Below are 16,653 nucleotides of genomic sequence, written 5' to 3'. Positions count from 1 at the left end.
GAAACGTTTTTTTCCAATGTACCCACAGTTCGTTAATATGATGAGCTTCCTACTTTTCTGAAGTGAGGTTGGATTTAACAAAGAAGCTTGTCAGGTTATTGCTTTTCAGAAAAACGCTTCACAAAACCAACCAAAGAGGAGGACCTAAGCACGTTCGCTTGCGGACGGCTCTCTTTGCATTACGCATTTTAGGCTGACGCGGGGATGTGGTTGCCGGTGGCAGCTTTTTTCGCCGCACCACTTGGGCAGAGACTGACATCTATTAAAAAAATAAATCTTTTACTTTCAATTTGAATATCTAATTGTTGCATGCTCTTTGTTCTCAGCTCGCTCTCACAAAGGCCGTAAATTTGTGTTTTCGAGACCTGTGCAATGTCACCTTAATCTCACAATTTGCAAGTCACCTATCTTAGAGGCTTCTGCATGCCAGTTTATCCAGAGAATGTGAAACTAAAGGGTACGAGGCAAACTGGCAACTGCACTGTTGTTTGGCCCACCTTTACGCCGTGACCCATGAGCAGCACGTCCTCGATGGACGCATGCGCAGTCTCCGGCAGCAAGACCAGGAATAGGAAACCGCTGGTGAGAGTCAGACAGCTGTACACCCACAGCGTGATGACCAGCCACTGCAACGTGCTCGTTGTGGAGTAGTAGTTGGCCGTCACGAAAAAGGCAGTCCAACTGGCGGCGTACACGCTTCCCAGCTCCATGCCATCGCCACGCAGCGGAGTCAACTCCACGGCAAGGATCCATGGCACCGGACCCAGACCGGCAGAGTAGCCAGCGACCAGAAAGGCCTGCACCGATGGGAATACGAGCACCAGATGGCGTTCCCAAACAATCTACAGATTTTAAAAGCATATGTCAGTCTTGTTGACCGACACTCTAACTTTCTATGAGATCTGAAAATCTAAAGATAACGTGTGTCATCTTTCTTAGCATCGAAAAGAAGCGTAGCCATGCATAGAATAAGTTATGATTTTGAAGGTTATCACTTTAACTGTATTTATTTACGCGCCAGATATTAATTGTTTCAATATCAAAGCACTACAAAACCATGTCAGCTGCACGTAATTTACCCCCCCCCCCCCTCCATGTGGCTAACGTCACGGTGAAGTCGCTTAGAGGGGACTAGTGGGCTAGTCAAATCAATTAGGTAGGTCTTCAGAACTGCCGTGCAAATTCAAGAAACAGGGACGTGGAAAGACCACAATGCAAGAGGAGATTAGCGCTTGTTGTACGTCTTTTCTCGCCGTGATTTTTACATTTGTGTAGACGTTATGAACAATGTAAGGCCAGTTTGTTTGTTCAAACCTTGTTTGTGAATATATTCCGCTATTTCGAAAATATTCAAAGCTTTGTTTTGGTGATTAAACATAAATTACCGTGTACATGCACGCCCATTTCGAATTACATTTTCAAATATATAGGCCCGGTTTTTCACGCGCAGATTTAGTATATAACCATAATTTCACACAATTTACCTAGCAAAGTTAAAACTTACTGCTTAACAGGTTACTTCAAAAATGTAGAAATAGCGAGAGATTCTAGGTCAGTGATGCTTACCAAAGATATATGGTTTTAGAAAAGGTGTATATTTCTTTTCTTCTGATGAACTCGTTCATTAGGACAATTATTTGCCTAGCTAAAAGCGACAGCTGAGGCTTTTTTTTTTCCCCTAGCACACGTGTCAAAGCTCAAAGAGTACCCAGAATACTTGAACATCGGCTCTTGAGGCTTCTTCGTGGAAACATGAACGCAACAATTCTCAGATATTTCGTAAGATCCACTTTTTTTCCGTGAATATGATAGTGCGCATATGAAGACACGTGACAGACACAAGTGATTATATAATGACTTCGCACAATAGTTTGTTGAAGTGATGAAGAAATGAGAAAGGTGGGCTTCATGTGATTTCAGAACGAGGTTTAAAGAAGAAAACTAAGTTTTCTTTAGAAATTAGGATTGCTCGGTCTATTCTATAGCGTTCACCTGTAAGGCGAACGTTGCACCATTTGGCTGGTGTGCAGTGGAAGCGGTGGCAACTGGCACCACCGACTGCGAAACATGCAGCGTGGTCGTTTCGATGTCGTTGGTAACTGTTGGGGTTGAAGGGTAGTAGACCAAGCCCAACGTGATCAGGCTACCCGAGCACACCATAGTGGAGAGTAGGAGCAACTTGCGCCGACCCGCCAGGTCCAGGAAGGGCACCACGAGAGACGCCACCAGGAACTGCCGCACATGCGATGAATAGGCGAGGTCATCGCAATGTCGCAGTCAAACGCGTTTGGTAAATGGAGGTATTCTCGATAAATAACTATATTAGGAAACGTAGGTGCTGCATCAATTCATTAGAAAATCTATCGATGCAACGACTAAAAATTTCCGGGACACTTTGTAACCAAACATCGAGAATTCCAAAATGCACCAAGAAGTCGGCTTTTCCTCACAAGGGGTTGGCATTTTTTTATGCGAAACATTTCTTAGCGAACTTCGGCGACTTTGAACTCTATCTATCTATCTATCTATCTATCTATCTATCTATCTATCTATCTATCTATCTATCTATCTATCTATCTATCTATCTATCTATCTATCTATCTATCTATCTATCTATCTATCTATCTGTCTGTCTGTCTGTCTGTCTGTCTGTCTGTCTGTCTATCTATCTATCTATCTATCTATCTATCTATCTATCTATCTATCTATCTATCTATCTATCTATCTATCTATCTATCTATCTATCTATCTATCTATCTATCTATCTATCTATCTATCTATCTATCTATCTGTCTGTCTGTCTGTCTGTCTGTCTATCTATCTATCTATCTATCTATCTATCTATCTATCTATCTATCTATCTATCTATCTATCTATCTATCTATTCCCTTAACTTATCGTGAACCAAAACTAGCGTGGGAGGGTAAGATGGTTTGACAAATATGACGTGCTGGTCAAGACATTAATGGCGTACGTCGTGAAACATTCCCGCCAGACAATAGTACATACCCACGGGCGGGTATGGGCCACTGGTATGCAGGTATCTACCTAGGAACGACGATAACACACTGGGCAATTTTATCGCGCGAGCGTTAAGAAATACCCGACATGGGTAGCGTCAAAACAGCTCGTTTCAGTACATATATTTAGCATCATTTCATGACGCGTCGTTAAATAAAAAAATAGCAACATGGTCACCTTCCCTCTGCATGCTTCGTATAACGTCGATCCCCAAGTTCGTGGGATCTGCCGATTTTTTTATTACGGGAGATATTCCAGTAGGCATTCAGAGGAGCGAGTGCTACGATTAGCAGGACGCCTCACTGAGTGAGTACAAATGGCTGCTTGCCATCACACAGGGCTTATCCCATGATTCCTCCTAAGTTCTTCCTTCTAATTTTTTTGTGGTCAAGCCCATTCGCTCCTACGCGACTCTCGGCCACCTTTATTAACACAATGTATGCCGTGAAAGTTATTAGACTAATTTTCTCAGCGAAAAGATACTCGAACATGTAGAAGAAACATGGCTGATCACTCCATCGTATAGGAATCGGTATAATAGTATAAGTGTCTCGTGTTCATTGAAATGCGAGAGGTAGTACAATGTCTATTGCTGTTTGACAGCTATAGCACCATTTGACATAGATGCCCCCCCCCCCCCCCCCGTAGATGCTTGTAGTGGTACATCTGCATCCCAAGGACTTGCACCCATGATCATGGTTTAACCATTGTGGTAGCTGAATTACTTAACATTTATCTGACCACAGCATATCGTGAACTCCATGCAGTGATGTCACACACGAGTACATAAAAAAGTAGCAGTTTCTCCACAAGGGCGAAGAAACGAATACGACAGCAACGAATTGCGATTTCATGCGAAAAACGGCAGGCAGTTCGGAGTTTGCCGCCCACTGGTCAAAAACAAGGGACGCAGGAAAAGCGCACATAAAGGACGCGCGTGAACCAACAACAGCAACAGTTCGACACCTAAAGTGAGCTGCTAAAACACAAAGTACGGCGTGTAAAACGCCCGCACAAGTACACATAGGACGAGCGCGAGCGGACACCTGCCACAATTGTTATACTTTGTGACGGAGCAGCTCGATCCTTTCGCAAACGTGGCCGCTGCAGCGAGCGAAGTGACCTTCGTGCGCTGGGTAAATTCCACACGAACTTTCTGGGGAAAGAAGAGGACGTGCTACAAAGCACCCCCATCACGAGGTAAGCAGGCTCGCGTGGGTGGCCACCTCCTGTAGAGCAAAGCACAAGTGACAACGGCAGGTGGCGTACGCGCATCGCAACGAACGGGGCGACCACCTTCAGAGCGCGCCCTTCAATCTTTTTGACGACGGAGATAGCGAGAGCACGCCGAAGCGCTTGGGAGCTCAGCGTGCACCGGCGGAAAACGGTGTAGCTCACCGATAGTATGCTGAAGAGTGTACGCTCTGTGGACGAGTTCTTTAGCGCCGTCCGCTACGAAGTGAACGGTTGTGGGTTCGCGTGTTCAATTTCCAGCGATGGAACTTTCTCTTCTGCCTGTATTTTTTGGTCATCTGTTAGCGCACATTTTACAACGCGATTCCGTGACGGAAATACGTCAGTGAAGTCTTGGCGGGCCCCAGCATAAAACACTATCGTGTTAAATTGTCTTCGGTTTGAGTAGGAACCGAACGCTTGGCAGGACTTCTTGGTGAGCGGGTGTTCTACTACAGAGAGATTTCTGTGTTCGAAATTGCATAGAAAACAGCTCCACTAACGTGAAACCTGGAAAGGTGCGACGAGCATCGAGAGATAGCGTCAATGATAGAATAGCGTCAATGAACGTGTTTAAAAACGGTTCATGAGGAAATAGCGTCAATGAAATTGCTAATATGTGCTCAATGAGGAAATAGCGTCAATGAAACTATTTAAATGTGGTCAATGAGAGAATAACGTCAATGAAAGTATTTAAAATGGTTAAATTAAGATTATGGACATCAGTAGTCGCGATAGAGACGTGCCACTAGGCGTCAACGTCGGCGCATCCCCGTCAGATGGTGCTATAGCTACCAAACATTAATAGACAATGTACAAACTCTCATACCTTAATCACAACACATGAAACACTACTTCTGTGAAGACACTTTTTTTTCGTGTTATATACCAATTTTTATGAAAAGAAATCTGCCTTTTTTTTTCATTTCGTATGATTGCGATTACTATCCCCGAAGGCGGGGGCAACGGACAACTAGGGAGCCAAAAACGACTGTTGGTGCGATCTCAAAACACCTTTCGCTGGAAAAAAAAAAGTTTGGAACTTATCATGAGCGATGTTGAGTAGACCTGATGTACTGGATGCACTGTGGTGCGAGTGTAATTGTGCGTGCTCGAAGTAACATTCTTGAGATACGCTATGCCTGAATGAGAACTCCGAACTTTACTTCTCACATTAGTCGAATTGGTGTACACAAAGTATGAGCTACATTTCTTCTTCATGCAGACGCATACAGGGAAGCCACGCAAGGCCAAACGCCCAATTCCTAAAGACATCCTTGGCCAAACAGTGAATCGTAGAGCAATAAATTATCTTATGAAAGAAGAATGAGATAGAGAGATGGCTCATATTCAGAGACGACAGAAGGCTATACCGTATTTACTCGATTCTACCGCGCCCTCGATTGTAACGCGCACCCGATTTCCACCGCGAAAAAAAAAAAAGTAAGACATCGATTGCAACGCGCACCCATTTTTTCTCGCTGGCCCGCATGATCACACCACTCGAAAAAACGACTCCTTTCGGGAGCGTCTTCCATTTAAATATGAGGTACGGGCGAAGCTTGTGCCCATCTGACGTGTAACAGAGCATTGCCGTCACTGTAGTTTTACCTTGGACCGATGTCAGCACGCGAACTTGCTTCGCCCCCTTCTTCTCGACGGTTGTGGTGCCAGGCATGTCGAAGTAAAGAGGCGTCTAATCGGCATTCCCGATTTGCTCAAGCAGGTAGTTGTTGTTGCGCCGCAAGTTTAGGACGAACCTCTGAAAACTGTGAAGCTTTTCATCGTACTCCTCCGCAAAACATTTCGCATATGCATGTTCCCCTTCGGAGAGAAAAGCCTTTCCTCTTCATAAAGTTAGTTAGCCAGCACCTGCTCGCTTAAAACTGGCTCCGCATTAGACCTTTTTCTAAGACTAATTGCATAGCCCGCACTTGGAGCAGTTCTGCCGTCACGGGCCGCTGTGCTGCTCGCTGCTAAAGCACATACTCGCCGAGTAGCTTTTTAATTTGCGGAAACCGACCCTGCTGTGGTCCACTGAAGCCTTTGCATAAAGCTTTGCTGTCGAAAATCTTCTGCTTTTGTTTCCGCCGGTCCCGCACGCACGTTTCGGGAACTCCGAACGACCGCGATGCGGCCCGATTTCCGTCCGTTTCTGCACACGCGATGACTTTTCTTTTAAAAGCGGCATCGTGGTGCACTCGAGTTTTTGGAGTCGGCCATTCCACGCCGTCGATGCTAATGCACTACTAGATGACGAACTCCTCGGCACACGTACGAAGTGCCGCACATGAGAAACACATAGGCAGAAATGGACGACGCGCCATGTCGACGCACGTAGGGGGCGGCCATTTTAGATTTGCCGATGGCAATAGATTGGCCGTAATTTTTTTTGTTCGTACTCGATTCTAACGCGCATGCGATTTATAAACTCGCTTAACCGGAAAAAAGGTGCGCGTTAGATTCGAGTAATTACGGTATTAGACGATTTAGTGATTGTTCTTCTGAATAGGGAAAGGTACTAATGTGGCGTTGTATGCCTGTAGACACTTTCTGGCTATTCCTAATCACATTAGCCTGCACGGCCAATGTGGTAAGGCGCACGTCAACATGTCCGAGGATATTATGAATCTTTTCAAGGCCTTCACCATTTGGCCAACCGCGCGTAGTGTAAACTGGTACTAAGTGAAGTTCAACTGACTATGGCCTGAAAATACTGGGAGCCTATGCTCGTACTTGAATGAGCGCCAGCAAACTGAGGGTGTGCATGTATTCCTGCGTGACAACCAGGCTTGTAGAGGACAGCAAGACGCAGTTGATGCCGCTGAACTGCTGGGCACCCATGACGAGTACGGCGAGCATGTAGTGTGCTGGCGACGTCTTGTAGTTTGGAAAGATGGCGGCGATCGCCTCAAACTCGGCTTCCGCTGCAGCCTGCACAGTGAGGCGCAACCGCAAAACACCGATAGTACTAATTCAGGGCTCACTTAGTGTTACACTGAGGACATGCACAAAGGAAGGAACAACACATAAGAGCCAAATGTAGTTATGGGTGGCGTAAACTTACTGTAATACTGCTAGCGATCACGCTTATAAAGTAGTCTTCGGCAGAGTGGGGGGAATTGGGGAAGGTGGTTGGGGTAGATTTGAATAATATAGTAACAACTTATCACAGTATGGTAACATAAGACGAAGCGAGGGGCTGTACTGAATGACCTTATTTTATTGGCTTATAAACCGTGATGGGTTATCCCTTGCTTGCCACCTTTGCGTTTTGGGGGGAGGTGAAAGGTTATGTGATAAGCATAACTTTCTTGCTCACATACAGCTTTCAGCAAGTGAATATTATGAAAGCTGAAATATGCGGAAACAAGTACATTAAAAATTATCATACCTCTAAGTGCTAAGTTCCCCGTCTAAACACCATAAGTTTGAAATCAGTACGCGCACTTATTGACGCCTTTTATTAACCCATATGTGGTTATAGAGGTCGCTGCCATGTCTGCTTAAAAACTTCACAGCCGTAAAGCTAATGATGATAGATAGATAGATAGATAGATAGATAGATAGATAGATAGATAGATAGATAGATAGATAGATAGACAGATAGATAGATAGATAGATAGATAGATAGATAGATAGATAGATAGATAGATAGATAGATAGATAGATAGATAGATAGATAGATAGATAGATAGATAGATAGATAGATAGATCAAATTATTTGCATTTTCATGAGGCAGCGTGTGCCGACGTTCTCGTGGGGAAAGTTCTCGTTAGACATCGCACCCTGAATCGGCTTGAGCGTACGCTCAGCAAGGCTTCCAGGGCACGCTGTCGCCTGTGGCCGCACAGCAGCCACCGCGGAGACTCGACCAGGAGGCCTCCGGTCAGCAGCAGCAGGAGCAGTGCGGGCGGCGCGCAGCACAGCGCCAACCGGGACCAGTCCAGGAAGAGGCCGGCGGTGTGCGCGTACAGCATGCCCAGTGTGATGATCAGGTGGTGCGTGGCTCCCTGCATAGTGCACGTATATATATGGGCAAGCTTTTCAGGCAGTGTCGTCTGCTCTGACAAGGTTCATTTTCAGCAATACTTGATGTGTCCTGAAGGCGATAGCATGGGTAAACGGGGTCAAATATGGATGCAGTGCTGGCGTGCTTTCCTGCGGTCAGTTTCCGAATGGACGTCGAAAGCAGTACAAAGATATCCCGAACAAATCGACTTTAGGCCATGCATCTGATAATAATATTAATTGTAGGAGTTTTAATGTCCCTAAACCACGACAGGATTATGAGAGACGCCATAGTGGATAGATTCGGAAATATTGACCGTGAGGTTCAGTGACGTCGCAGTACATAGGTCTCTTCCATTTTGCCTTCATTGAAATGCGACCATCACGACCGGTATTAAACCCGCGACCTTCCGGTCAGCAGCTGGGCCACGTAACCACTGCTCCATGTAGACCAGACATGTCTGCTCCATCAGAGCATTATGCTGGGCGTGTTCAGGCCACACGGTAACGTGATTCAGCGTAACAAGTTTTTTTAAAGAAGACAGCAAGGACACTCTGCTTGCTATCTTGACATTCTGCTCAAATAACGATTTCACTTATGCCAAGTACAATGGAAGCTAATTACGATATTCATTGCTCCTGTCAACGAAAGCTTCTTAGTTGTTATTCTTGACAGGAACATAAAATATTCTAATCGAGTCAGTCGCTCAGAAAAAGAAACTAGCTTGCGATTTTTAATTTTAGTCAAAAAACAGCATTATTTTAACTTTGCGGTGCTATTTGAGCTGTTGTATGTTCTTCTTCTCCTGCATATCGAACATTGTACAATCCCACAGGGTGATGCACGCTTTATTTACACATCTCTCATTTCGAATATATAACACCAAGGCATTACAGTAACAGTCATCTCATATTGCAATAGTCTTTAATTAATTTATACAGCTTTAGTATACTCTCTATCGCTTGTTCAATTTCATATCTTGCAATTCGCTATTGAAATTCTTGATGGAACACGATCGAGTGTACTTTGTCCTGATGATCATTTATAACTAAACTACATCTAATTGAAAATATCTACCTGTTATATAAATTAATTATGGACGACGTACTAGCACTCTTTTCTGCTATCTCCATTTACTTAAAAAAACAAATGATTTCATGCTTATTAAAATAATAATTTTGCATTACTCGTCTAAAGAATATTGGTTGCCACAGTTTTTGTTTGCTTTATTGTTTGTCGTTAACCACGACACATGTTCCTTTGTAATACCAGTGTTATTGCTGATTAACTTTTCTTGATCATCTATAAACAGAGATAACCCTCCCCCTCCCCCCTTTGGAGCTAAATCCGATTGGACCTAGTCTTCTGTACATTGATATGTGCGTTGTTCATGAATAACAGCCATCCTAGAGCCAAGTCGTATTGAACCTATTTTTCTGAATATAAATATGTGCGTTGCTACTTACTCAGGGCCCACTAGAGCCAAGTACTATTAGACCTATCCTTCTGCAAATCTGGGTGTTGTTCTTTATTAAGATCCCCCTTAGAGCCAAGTCCTATTGGAACTTTTTTTTGTATAATAATATGTGTGTTGTTCTACAGTTTCTGGAGAATTTCCCCGCTTTCGCTCTCTTCTAGGCCAAATGTGAACGCGCCACGAGGGTGGTCAGGCCACACACCGTCTTGAGCTCGACCATAAGACGCTACACATCTAAAACTATAGCCGCATTAAATAAAGGGACCTTGCTCTGTCAGCTTTACTCTAGCACGTGTCTCAGGTGCCACGCCCTTTACCGCCCACACACGATGGTGCAGTGTGACAGCAGGCTCAGCGTGGTCCACTTACATCTGTGCCGCGGTGAGCTGCGAGAGACATTTCGGCTATGTGCGCGGGCACGACGAGCGAGACGAAGCCCGTGAAGAAGCCGTTGGCGAAGCGCGCTACGAAGAAGAGGCGCACGTCGTGTCCCAGGCCGATGCACAACCAAGTGGCGAGCAGGCCGAGGGACGAGGTCACGAAACTCCAGCGACGCCCAAAGCGTTGCGTCAGAAACGGAGCTGTCATCCCGACTACCATGGCAGAGCAGTCCCCTCCATTCTCGGCTACGCCATTGGAACGCCCGTCGCGTTCCCTGGTTCCCACATCGTCACACAGACGCTCAGCGAGCGTCGCGTGCACCCGCGTGCTGTGGAACCTCATCTCCAGTGCCAAAGCGGTGCGGTTGCATCATGAACAGGCACAGAAACTGTGCAGAGTCGTCAGCGAGAAACCGACATCACTTCGCCTACCGGTGCTTGCTGCCGACGTCGAGACAACTGCAAGGGGCCTGACGTCCTCGGCGGCCTCCAGCCCTACCACTAGCACCACAGCATCTTCGACCGCTGTAGCGGCGCATCATACAGCCCAACTCGAAGATGCCGGGTCAATTCTGTGCGTGAACGTCACCGATCCGCAGAACGTACCACTGCCGTTAGACGAGGAACCTGATATTGCAGACATGGATACTACGTCAACGCGTAAGCGCTCGCGTCCTAGCGAGTCGGGCAGCGACGATGAGGGTGGCTCGCGGAAGATGCACGCAGTAGCGCCTGAACGTGCCACAGTTGCGTGTCTTACCCCAACGTCAAATGATGCGGTTGCCCACGAAGACGCCGTCACACACGCAACTGACGAAATCAGTCAGTCTGAGTTTCAGACCGTCCTCTCCAAGTCTAAGAAGCGCCGACAGCGAGCCTCGACATCTCAAGGACCCGCTGCCCACACTGGTCCTCGTCCCGCCACTGAATCGACGGCTATGCTTGCCCACGTTGCTCCAGGGACTTCTAATGCGCCCACTGCGACTCAGACCGCTCCTGCAGGGGTACGCGCCACTGAACACACCATGCCGGCTTCTGCTTCATCGTCGCTAGACTCGGGCACTATTCTTTTTCGACCAGCAAACGCCAGCGCCTCCTTTCACCACACCTCTCGTCTTGCCATTGCGCAAGCTCTCTCTGCGCTGCCCGGAGTCAAGGAGGTGAGAGTAAACACGAAAAAGAACATCGTGGCAGCAGACGCATCTACACCAGAATGGATGAATCGCCTACTAGCAACATCGGAGCTCGCAGGAATACCCGTGACTGCCCGCCTCCCTGCTGACCGTTCACAAAGCAGTGGCGTGGTGCAAGGCGTCGATGGCGACTATACCGACGAAGCCCTCCTGGCCGCCGTGTCGTCCGATGTGCCGGTGATTGCAGCCAGGCGACAAGGGACATCACTAGTCTTGCGGTTCGCCTCTCCCGTGCCTCCCACCCGGGTCCGCCTTTTTCGCATGGTGTTCGAAGTGAGGCCATCCCGACCTCGCCCGCTTCAGTGCCGGCGGTGCGGACGCTATGGGCATATCGCCGTCACTTGCCGAGGACCAGAGCGGTGCCTGCGATGTGGTGGCCACCATGGGAAAGACGCCAACTGCACCAACAAATTAAGATGCCTGCACTGCGGCAGGCCACATTCAGCTGATTCCGCAGACTGTCAGCTCTGGCAAAGAGAGCGGCGCCTGGCCACCATCAAGGCATCAGCTCCCACCTACCTGCCTCACCGCGAGGCTCAAGCAGTCTTGAGGGCAAGCCCTAGTGTAACTGATAGTCCTCAGCTGAAGCAGACCACGGGCAAGAGCTATGCTGCCGCAGTGGGATCACCATCCAAGATGACGGTCAGCTCGACCCATCCAGGCCAGACAGGCGTACAACAACGGGGCCCTTCGGCTGGTCTCAAGCACCCAGACTCTACCACGACTCGTCCACCCGCGAAGGTACCTTCCCAGCCTCGTGTGGACCAGGAAAATGCAAACCTGAGGCTCCTGTTAAGAGCAGTTGCGGACCTGCTGCCTCCTGAAAACCAGCTGCGCTCCATCTGCCTTCAGGCAGGTGGCGCGCACCCTCATAGCAGCCACCATGGCTGACACTCATCCGCATGCTGCAGAGAACCACCGCCGCCGCCGCCCGTGTGTGCTTCAATGGAACGCTCACTCGTTGCGGCGGCGGCATGCAGACCTCTCCTCACATCTCCTGCAGAGCGAGTATGATGTGCTTGCTTTGCAGGAAGTGTACGTAGCAGCGACCGACTTGCGACTTCCCGGATACATCGGTTACCAAAGTATCACGTCGTGTACTCTAGACACGTGCCAGGACGCGCCGTGCATAGCGAGTGCACATCCCCAGGGTCGACCACGTTGTGCAGTGTACGTGCGACGAGAACTACCACATGTGCACATAAACGTGGCTGATGTCACTGGAGGGGCTCTTGAGTGTTGTGCCGTGACGGTGCGGCTTCGCGGTGTGGACACGACAGTGGCCTCTGTGTATGTGCGACCTGGACAGCGGTGGGACGCCTCCATGCTGTTACAGCTCACGGCTAAATTCGGAAGAGACTACCTCATATGTGGGGACATGAATGCTCATCACACCATGTGGGGGAGTAGCACCTGCTCCTCTCGAGGAAGGGATCTGGTGGACGTTATCCATCAACTGGGCCTACAAGTTTTGAACACCGGATCCTTCACTTTCGTCCGCAGAACAGCACGACCGTCATGCTCCGCCATTGACGTCACCTTGGCCAGTGAAGGGGACCGGTACGATTGGGCAGTGGAGCCTGACTCCTGGGGTTCAGACCACCTGCCGATCGTCATCTCACCTGTGGGCGGAAAGATCCCAAGGAGGAGGCTGTGTAGTACGATCGATTGGCGGGCTTTTCGAAGGCAGCTTCGAGACGTCCCAGAGGATCAGGATTTCCTGAATCTGGTAGCAGTGGCAGCGCAGGCGGCAACTATCCAGACCAGGGTGCCAGAGCACCACCCTGTGCCAGACCTCCATCACTTGAACTTACGGGCTGCGAGGCGCAGGGCTGAGAGAAGGTACCTAAAATCCCATGACCCAGCTCAACGTACACTCTTCCATCGTGTGGATGCGGTATGTCGGCGACATGCCAACCGTCGCAGGCGGCAAAGCTGGCAAGGCATCTGCCTCTCCCTGAGTCAGGCAAGAGGTGGCGCAAAAGCATGGCGACTTCTACGATCCCTCGTCACTGGACCAATGGTGCGGCAACCCGTCATTGCGGTGGCCATCTACTTAGGCATTAGTGAAAAAGAACTGGCAGAGCGACTGGCCGATCGCTTCACAGAACTCCCACCAGCCAATCCTTCAGCCCTCATCGCCACGCCTGCTCCCAAGCCACCGCAAGGTCATCACCCTGCCTGGACGGCCAGCCAGATCGCATCTCTGTGTCAGGACCCTATTTTCGAACACGAACTGAACGTTGCTCTAGCCAGAACCAAGCGCCGCAGTTCCCCTGGTGCCGACGGCATCACATACCAGATGCTGCGCAACCTGGATATGGCCTCACGACGACACCTGTTGAGGACTTTTAATGAAATATGGCAGAGCGGCAACCTACCTAAAGCCTGGCTGACCGCTGTTGTGGTGCCGATCCGGAAACCTCGCCGCCCTTGTGCCGCCATTACGTCCTACAGACCCGTTTCTCTCACCTCTGCTGCCTGCAAGCTCATGGAAGCCATAGCACTGGCACGCCTAAATTGGATTGCGGGGGCAAAGGATTTCCTACCAGAACAGCAGACGGGCTTCCGACGCCACCGATGCACAGCAGACTCGATCGCGGACGTCGTCTCTACCTTGGAGGAGGCCAAGCGCAACGGCGAAGTGGCCCTCCTCGTCCTGCTGGATGTACAGAGCGCTTTTGACAGCTTGCCTCACATAGCGATAGAGAGTGCTTTGGACACACTCGGCATCGTGAGCTGCCTACGTACCTTTATCAGTGCCTTTCTGGCAAAACGCACCCTCCGGGTTAGAGTACGACGCGCGCTCAGCGATCCACGGCCAGTGACAGCAGGCGTTCCACAAGGTTCCGTCCTGAGCCCCTTTCTGTTCAACCTGGTGCTAGCGGGGCTGCCGACCGCGATGCCCGCAGACAAGCGTTACCCCACGCAGTGCTCCTTGTACGCAGACGATGTGGCACTGTGGGTTAAGGGGCCTAGGCAAAACTTCACGGCCATAAGGCGTTCCCTGCAGCGCTCCTTGGATGCCGTCGTCTCTTTCTTCAAGGCAATCGGACTGAACGTTTCGCCCACGAAGACGGAGGCACTGCTGGTTCACCCCAGAGCCACTGCGCGGAGGGCCGTCCGAAGGCTTGTGCTAGGTGACCGACCTATCCCGTGGAGCGATGCAGTGACGTACCTGGGGCTAAGGATCGACCACCGCCTTACCTGGATACCAGCCGTTAAGCTCGCCGTCCTCAAGGCCACCAGGGTCGAGACTGCCGTAAGCAAACTGCTCAGCAGGGGCCAAGGGTGCACCTCACGGCTGGCTCTAAGACTCTACGAAGGGGCTGCAACGACAGCGCAAACTTATGCACTGCCCTTGGTGCAGCTAGCGCCACACCGCAAGGAGCAACTGGAGCGGCAACATCGCATGGCAATTCGGCGCTTCATGGGACTTCCCCGTCAGTCACCCATAGCTGCAACCCTGGCGGAGGCCCAGACCTGGCCTCTGTCACTCTTGATGCTACGACAGGCGCTGCATCACGTGGATCGCCTTCACAGGGCCCTCGGGGGCGCTGCCCTCCTTCGGAGACTGCGGAGCCGACCAGCGTCACGGATGGCACAGATCTGCGCTCTCTATGAAGAGCTGGTCCCCGATCCCCCCAGTCCAATCCAACCCCCTCCACCACACCAGCAGCCTCTGGACGTACAATTAACTCTGGACAACCTCAGAAAAAGGCGCACACCGGCATGCGAGCTCCATCAGGCAGCCGTGGCGAAACTTCATGAAAGACTTAAGGGGCAGCTCCTGGTATTCACGGACGGGTCCGTTCGGGACAGCCCCCATTCGGCCGCGGCTGCCTGCGTCATACCATCGACTGGGACAACCATCCGCTGCCGACTTCCCTTTCACGCCAGCTCCACTGCAGCTGAATTGGCCGGCCTTCACTTGGCAGCCGACCACCTTGCTGCCACGTTACCCCAGTTGCCTGTGGCGATTCTGTGCGACTCCCGACCAGCCCTACAAGCGCTGCTCCAACCAGACCAAGCAGGCATAACTGTGGCGTTGCTGCACGCAAAACTGACCGCCATCAAAGAGAGTGGTGTGCGCCTGTCCCTCCACTGGCTTCCCTCGCACGTTGGAATAGCTGGCAACGAGGAGGCTGACGCCGCCGCTAAGGCAGCACACCACTGCGACACGCCAGTCACTAAGGCGGTAACCCAGTCGGATTACTCACGGCAGCGACTGCGGAAGCTCTTACCAACGGCCCACCCTGACACACGGGTGGCAAGCGGCAAACCTCCACCATCCCTTCCGGAGACCGGCCTGGACAGATGCGAGCGGCGGTTGTTGCTTCGCCTGCGTACTGGCAGCGTCTGGCCTGCGGCACGCATGTATTCCGCGGGTCGCTCTTCATCGCCAGCGTGCCGAAGGTGCGGTGATGACGAAACGCTGCAGCATATTGTTTGCTCCTGCCCTGACCTGGCCACTGAGCGTTGCGCACTGGTAAGCCGCTATCGTCTGCTTGGACTACCTGCCGAAACAATGGAAGACATACTTTTTCCCGCGCGCTCGAAGACGAAAGCCCTTCGAGCCTTCCTCGAGTTCTGTGCTTGCGCGGACCTCGCCGCCTTATAGACGGACTCTTTTCACTCGCACTACTGACTGTACTGACAAGACGTTCTCTTGCCATGACATTCACTTTTTCTTTCCTTCCTCTCTTCTTCCTATCATCTTTACTTCCCCTTCCCCGATCCCTAAAGGCGCTGAGCCGTGCCCCCGCGACGGGAGGCAGAAAATAGCGTCCTTTTTGTCTCTTCCTCTTTCATTAATCTCTCTCTCTCTCTCTCTCTCTCAGAAACGCCCCACCAAGGCTGCCAAACACTGCTCCCAGAGCCATCAACGAGCCGAACCTGCAACGGTATAATCAGTATTATATACTTCTGGCAAAACAGAAGCGAAAAAAAGAAATCTGCAGATCCCACATACCATTGGAAATCGATGTTACGCGAAACATGCGCAGGGAAGGTGACTTGTGTATTCTTTCATTGAGCGAAACTTTACCTAATTACGCTGTAGATATGCACAAATGTTGTCCGCCGCACCGACATGTTGAACATTCGCATATGTTTGATGTAGCCAGTCATTTAGGATATCAGTTATTTTATCATGAATTCAAACAAACTAGCCGAAATCGCCATTCTTCTTCAGTTATTTAGGGTTACGTAATGGTGCCACAGCATCATGGATGCCACCAACACCAGAAACATCAGCGCTTGTGCTTGCGAGGATGGTAGCCCTGGCTTGGAGACCAACTTAATAAGCGCCATAAAGTCATAATAAGCGCCATAAT

At 49.9% G+C, this 16,653-nt stretch overlaps 1 protein-coding gene across 1 annotated transcript; it reads right to left on the bottom strand.

Annotated features, from left to right (window-relative positions):
• Window positions 1–431: 431 nt before the first annotated feature.
• Window positions 432–10,467, bottom strand: LOC119163929 (solute carrier family 2, facilitated glucose transporter member 8). Its single transcript, XM_075887659.1, has 5 exons — window positions 10,114–10,467; window positions 8,044–8,268; window positions 6,991–7,188; window positions 1,993–2,232; window positions 432–842 (listed from the first exon to the last, which is right to left on the bottom strand). Exons 1-5 carry the CDS (start codon window positions 10,465–10,467, stop codon window positions 432–434), a joined length of 1,428 nt encoding a protein of 475 aa, XP_075743774.1.
• Between the last annotated feature and the right edge of the window lie 6,186 nt (window positions 10,468–16,653).

Source organism: Rhipicephalus microplus, chromosome 3 (assembly GCF_043290135.1).
Source record: "Rhipicephalus microplus isolate Deutch F79 chromosome 3, USDA_Rmic, whole genome shotgun sequence".
Classification (NCBI taxonomy): Eukaryota; Metazoa; Arthropoda; class Arachnida; order Ixodida; family Ixodidae; genus Rhipicephalus; species Rhipicephalus microplus.
This window is presented reverse-complemented; position numbering and strand designations above follow the sequence as displayed.

What these genes read in the sequence shown, in the direction of transcription:
- LOC119163929 (XM_075887659.1), bottom strand. Translation starts at nt 10,467, where the DNA reads ATGAGGTTCCACAGCACGCGGGTGCACGCGACGCTCGCTGAGCGTCTG. An exon ending in GTTTGCTGGCGCTCATTCAA is followed by an intron (nt 2,233 to 6,990) that starts GTACGAGCATAG and finishes CATGTGCGGCAG; the next exon opens with TTCCTGGTGGCGTCTCTCGT. An exon ending in GTGCAACGTTCGCCTTACAG is followed by an intron (nt 843 to 1,992) that starts GTGAACGCTATA and finishes TAAAATCTGTAG; the next exon opens with ATTGTTTGGGAACGCCATCT.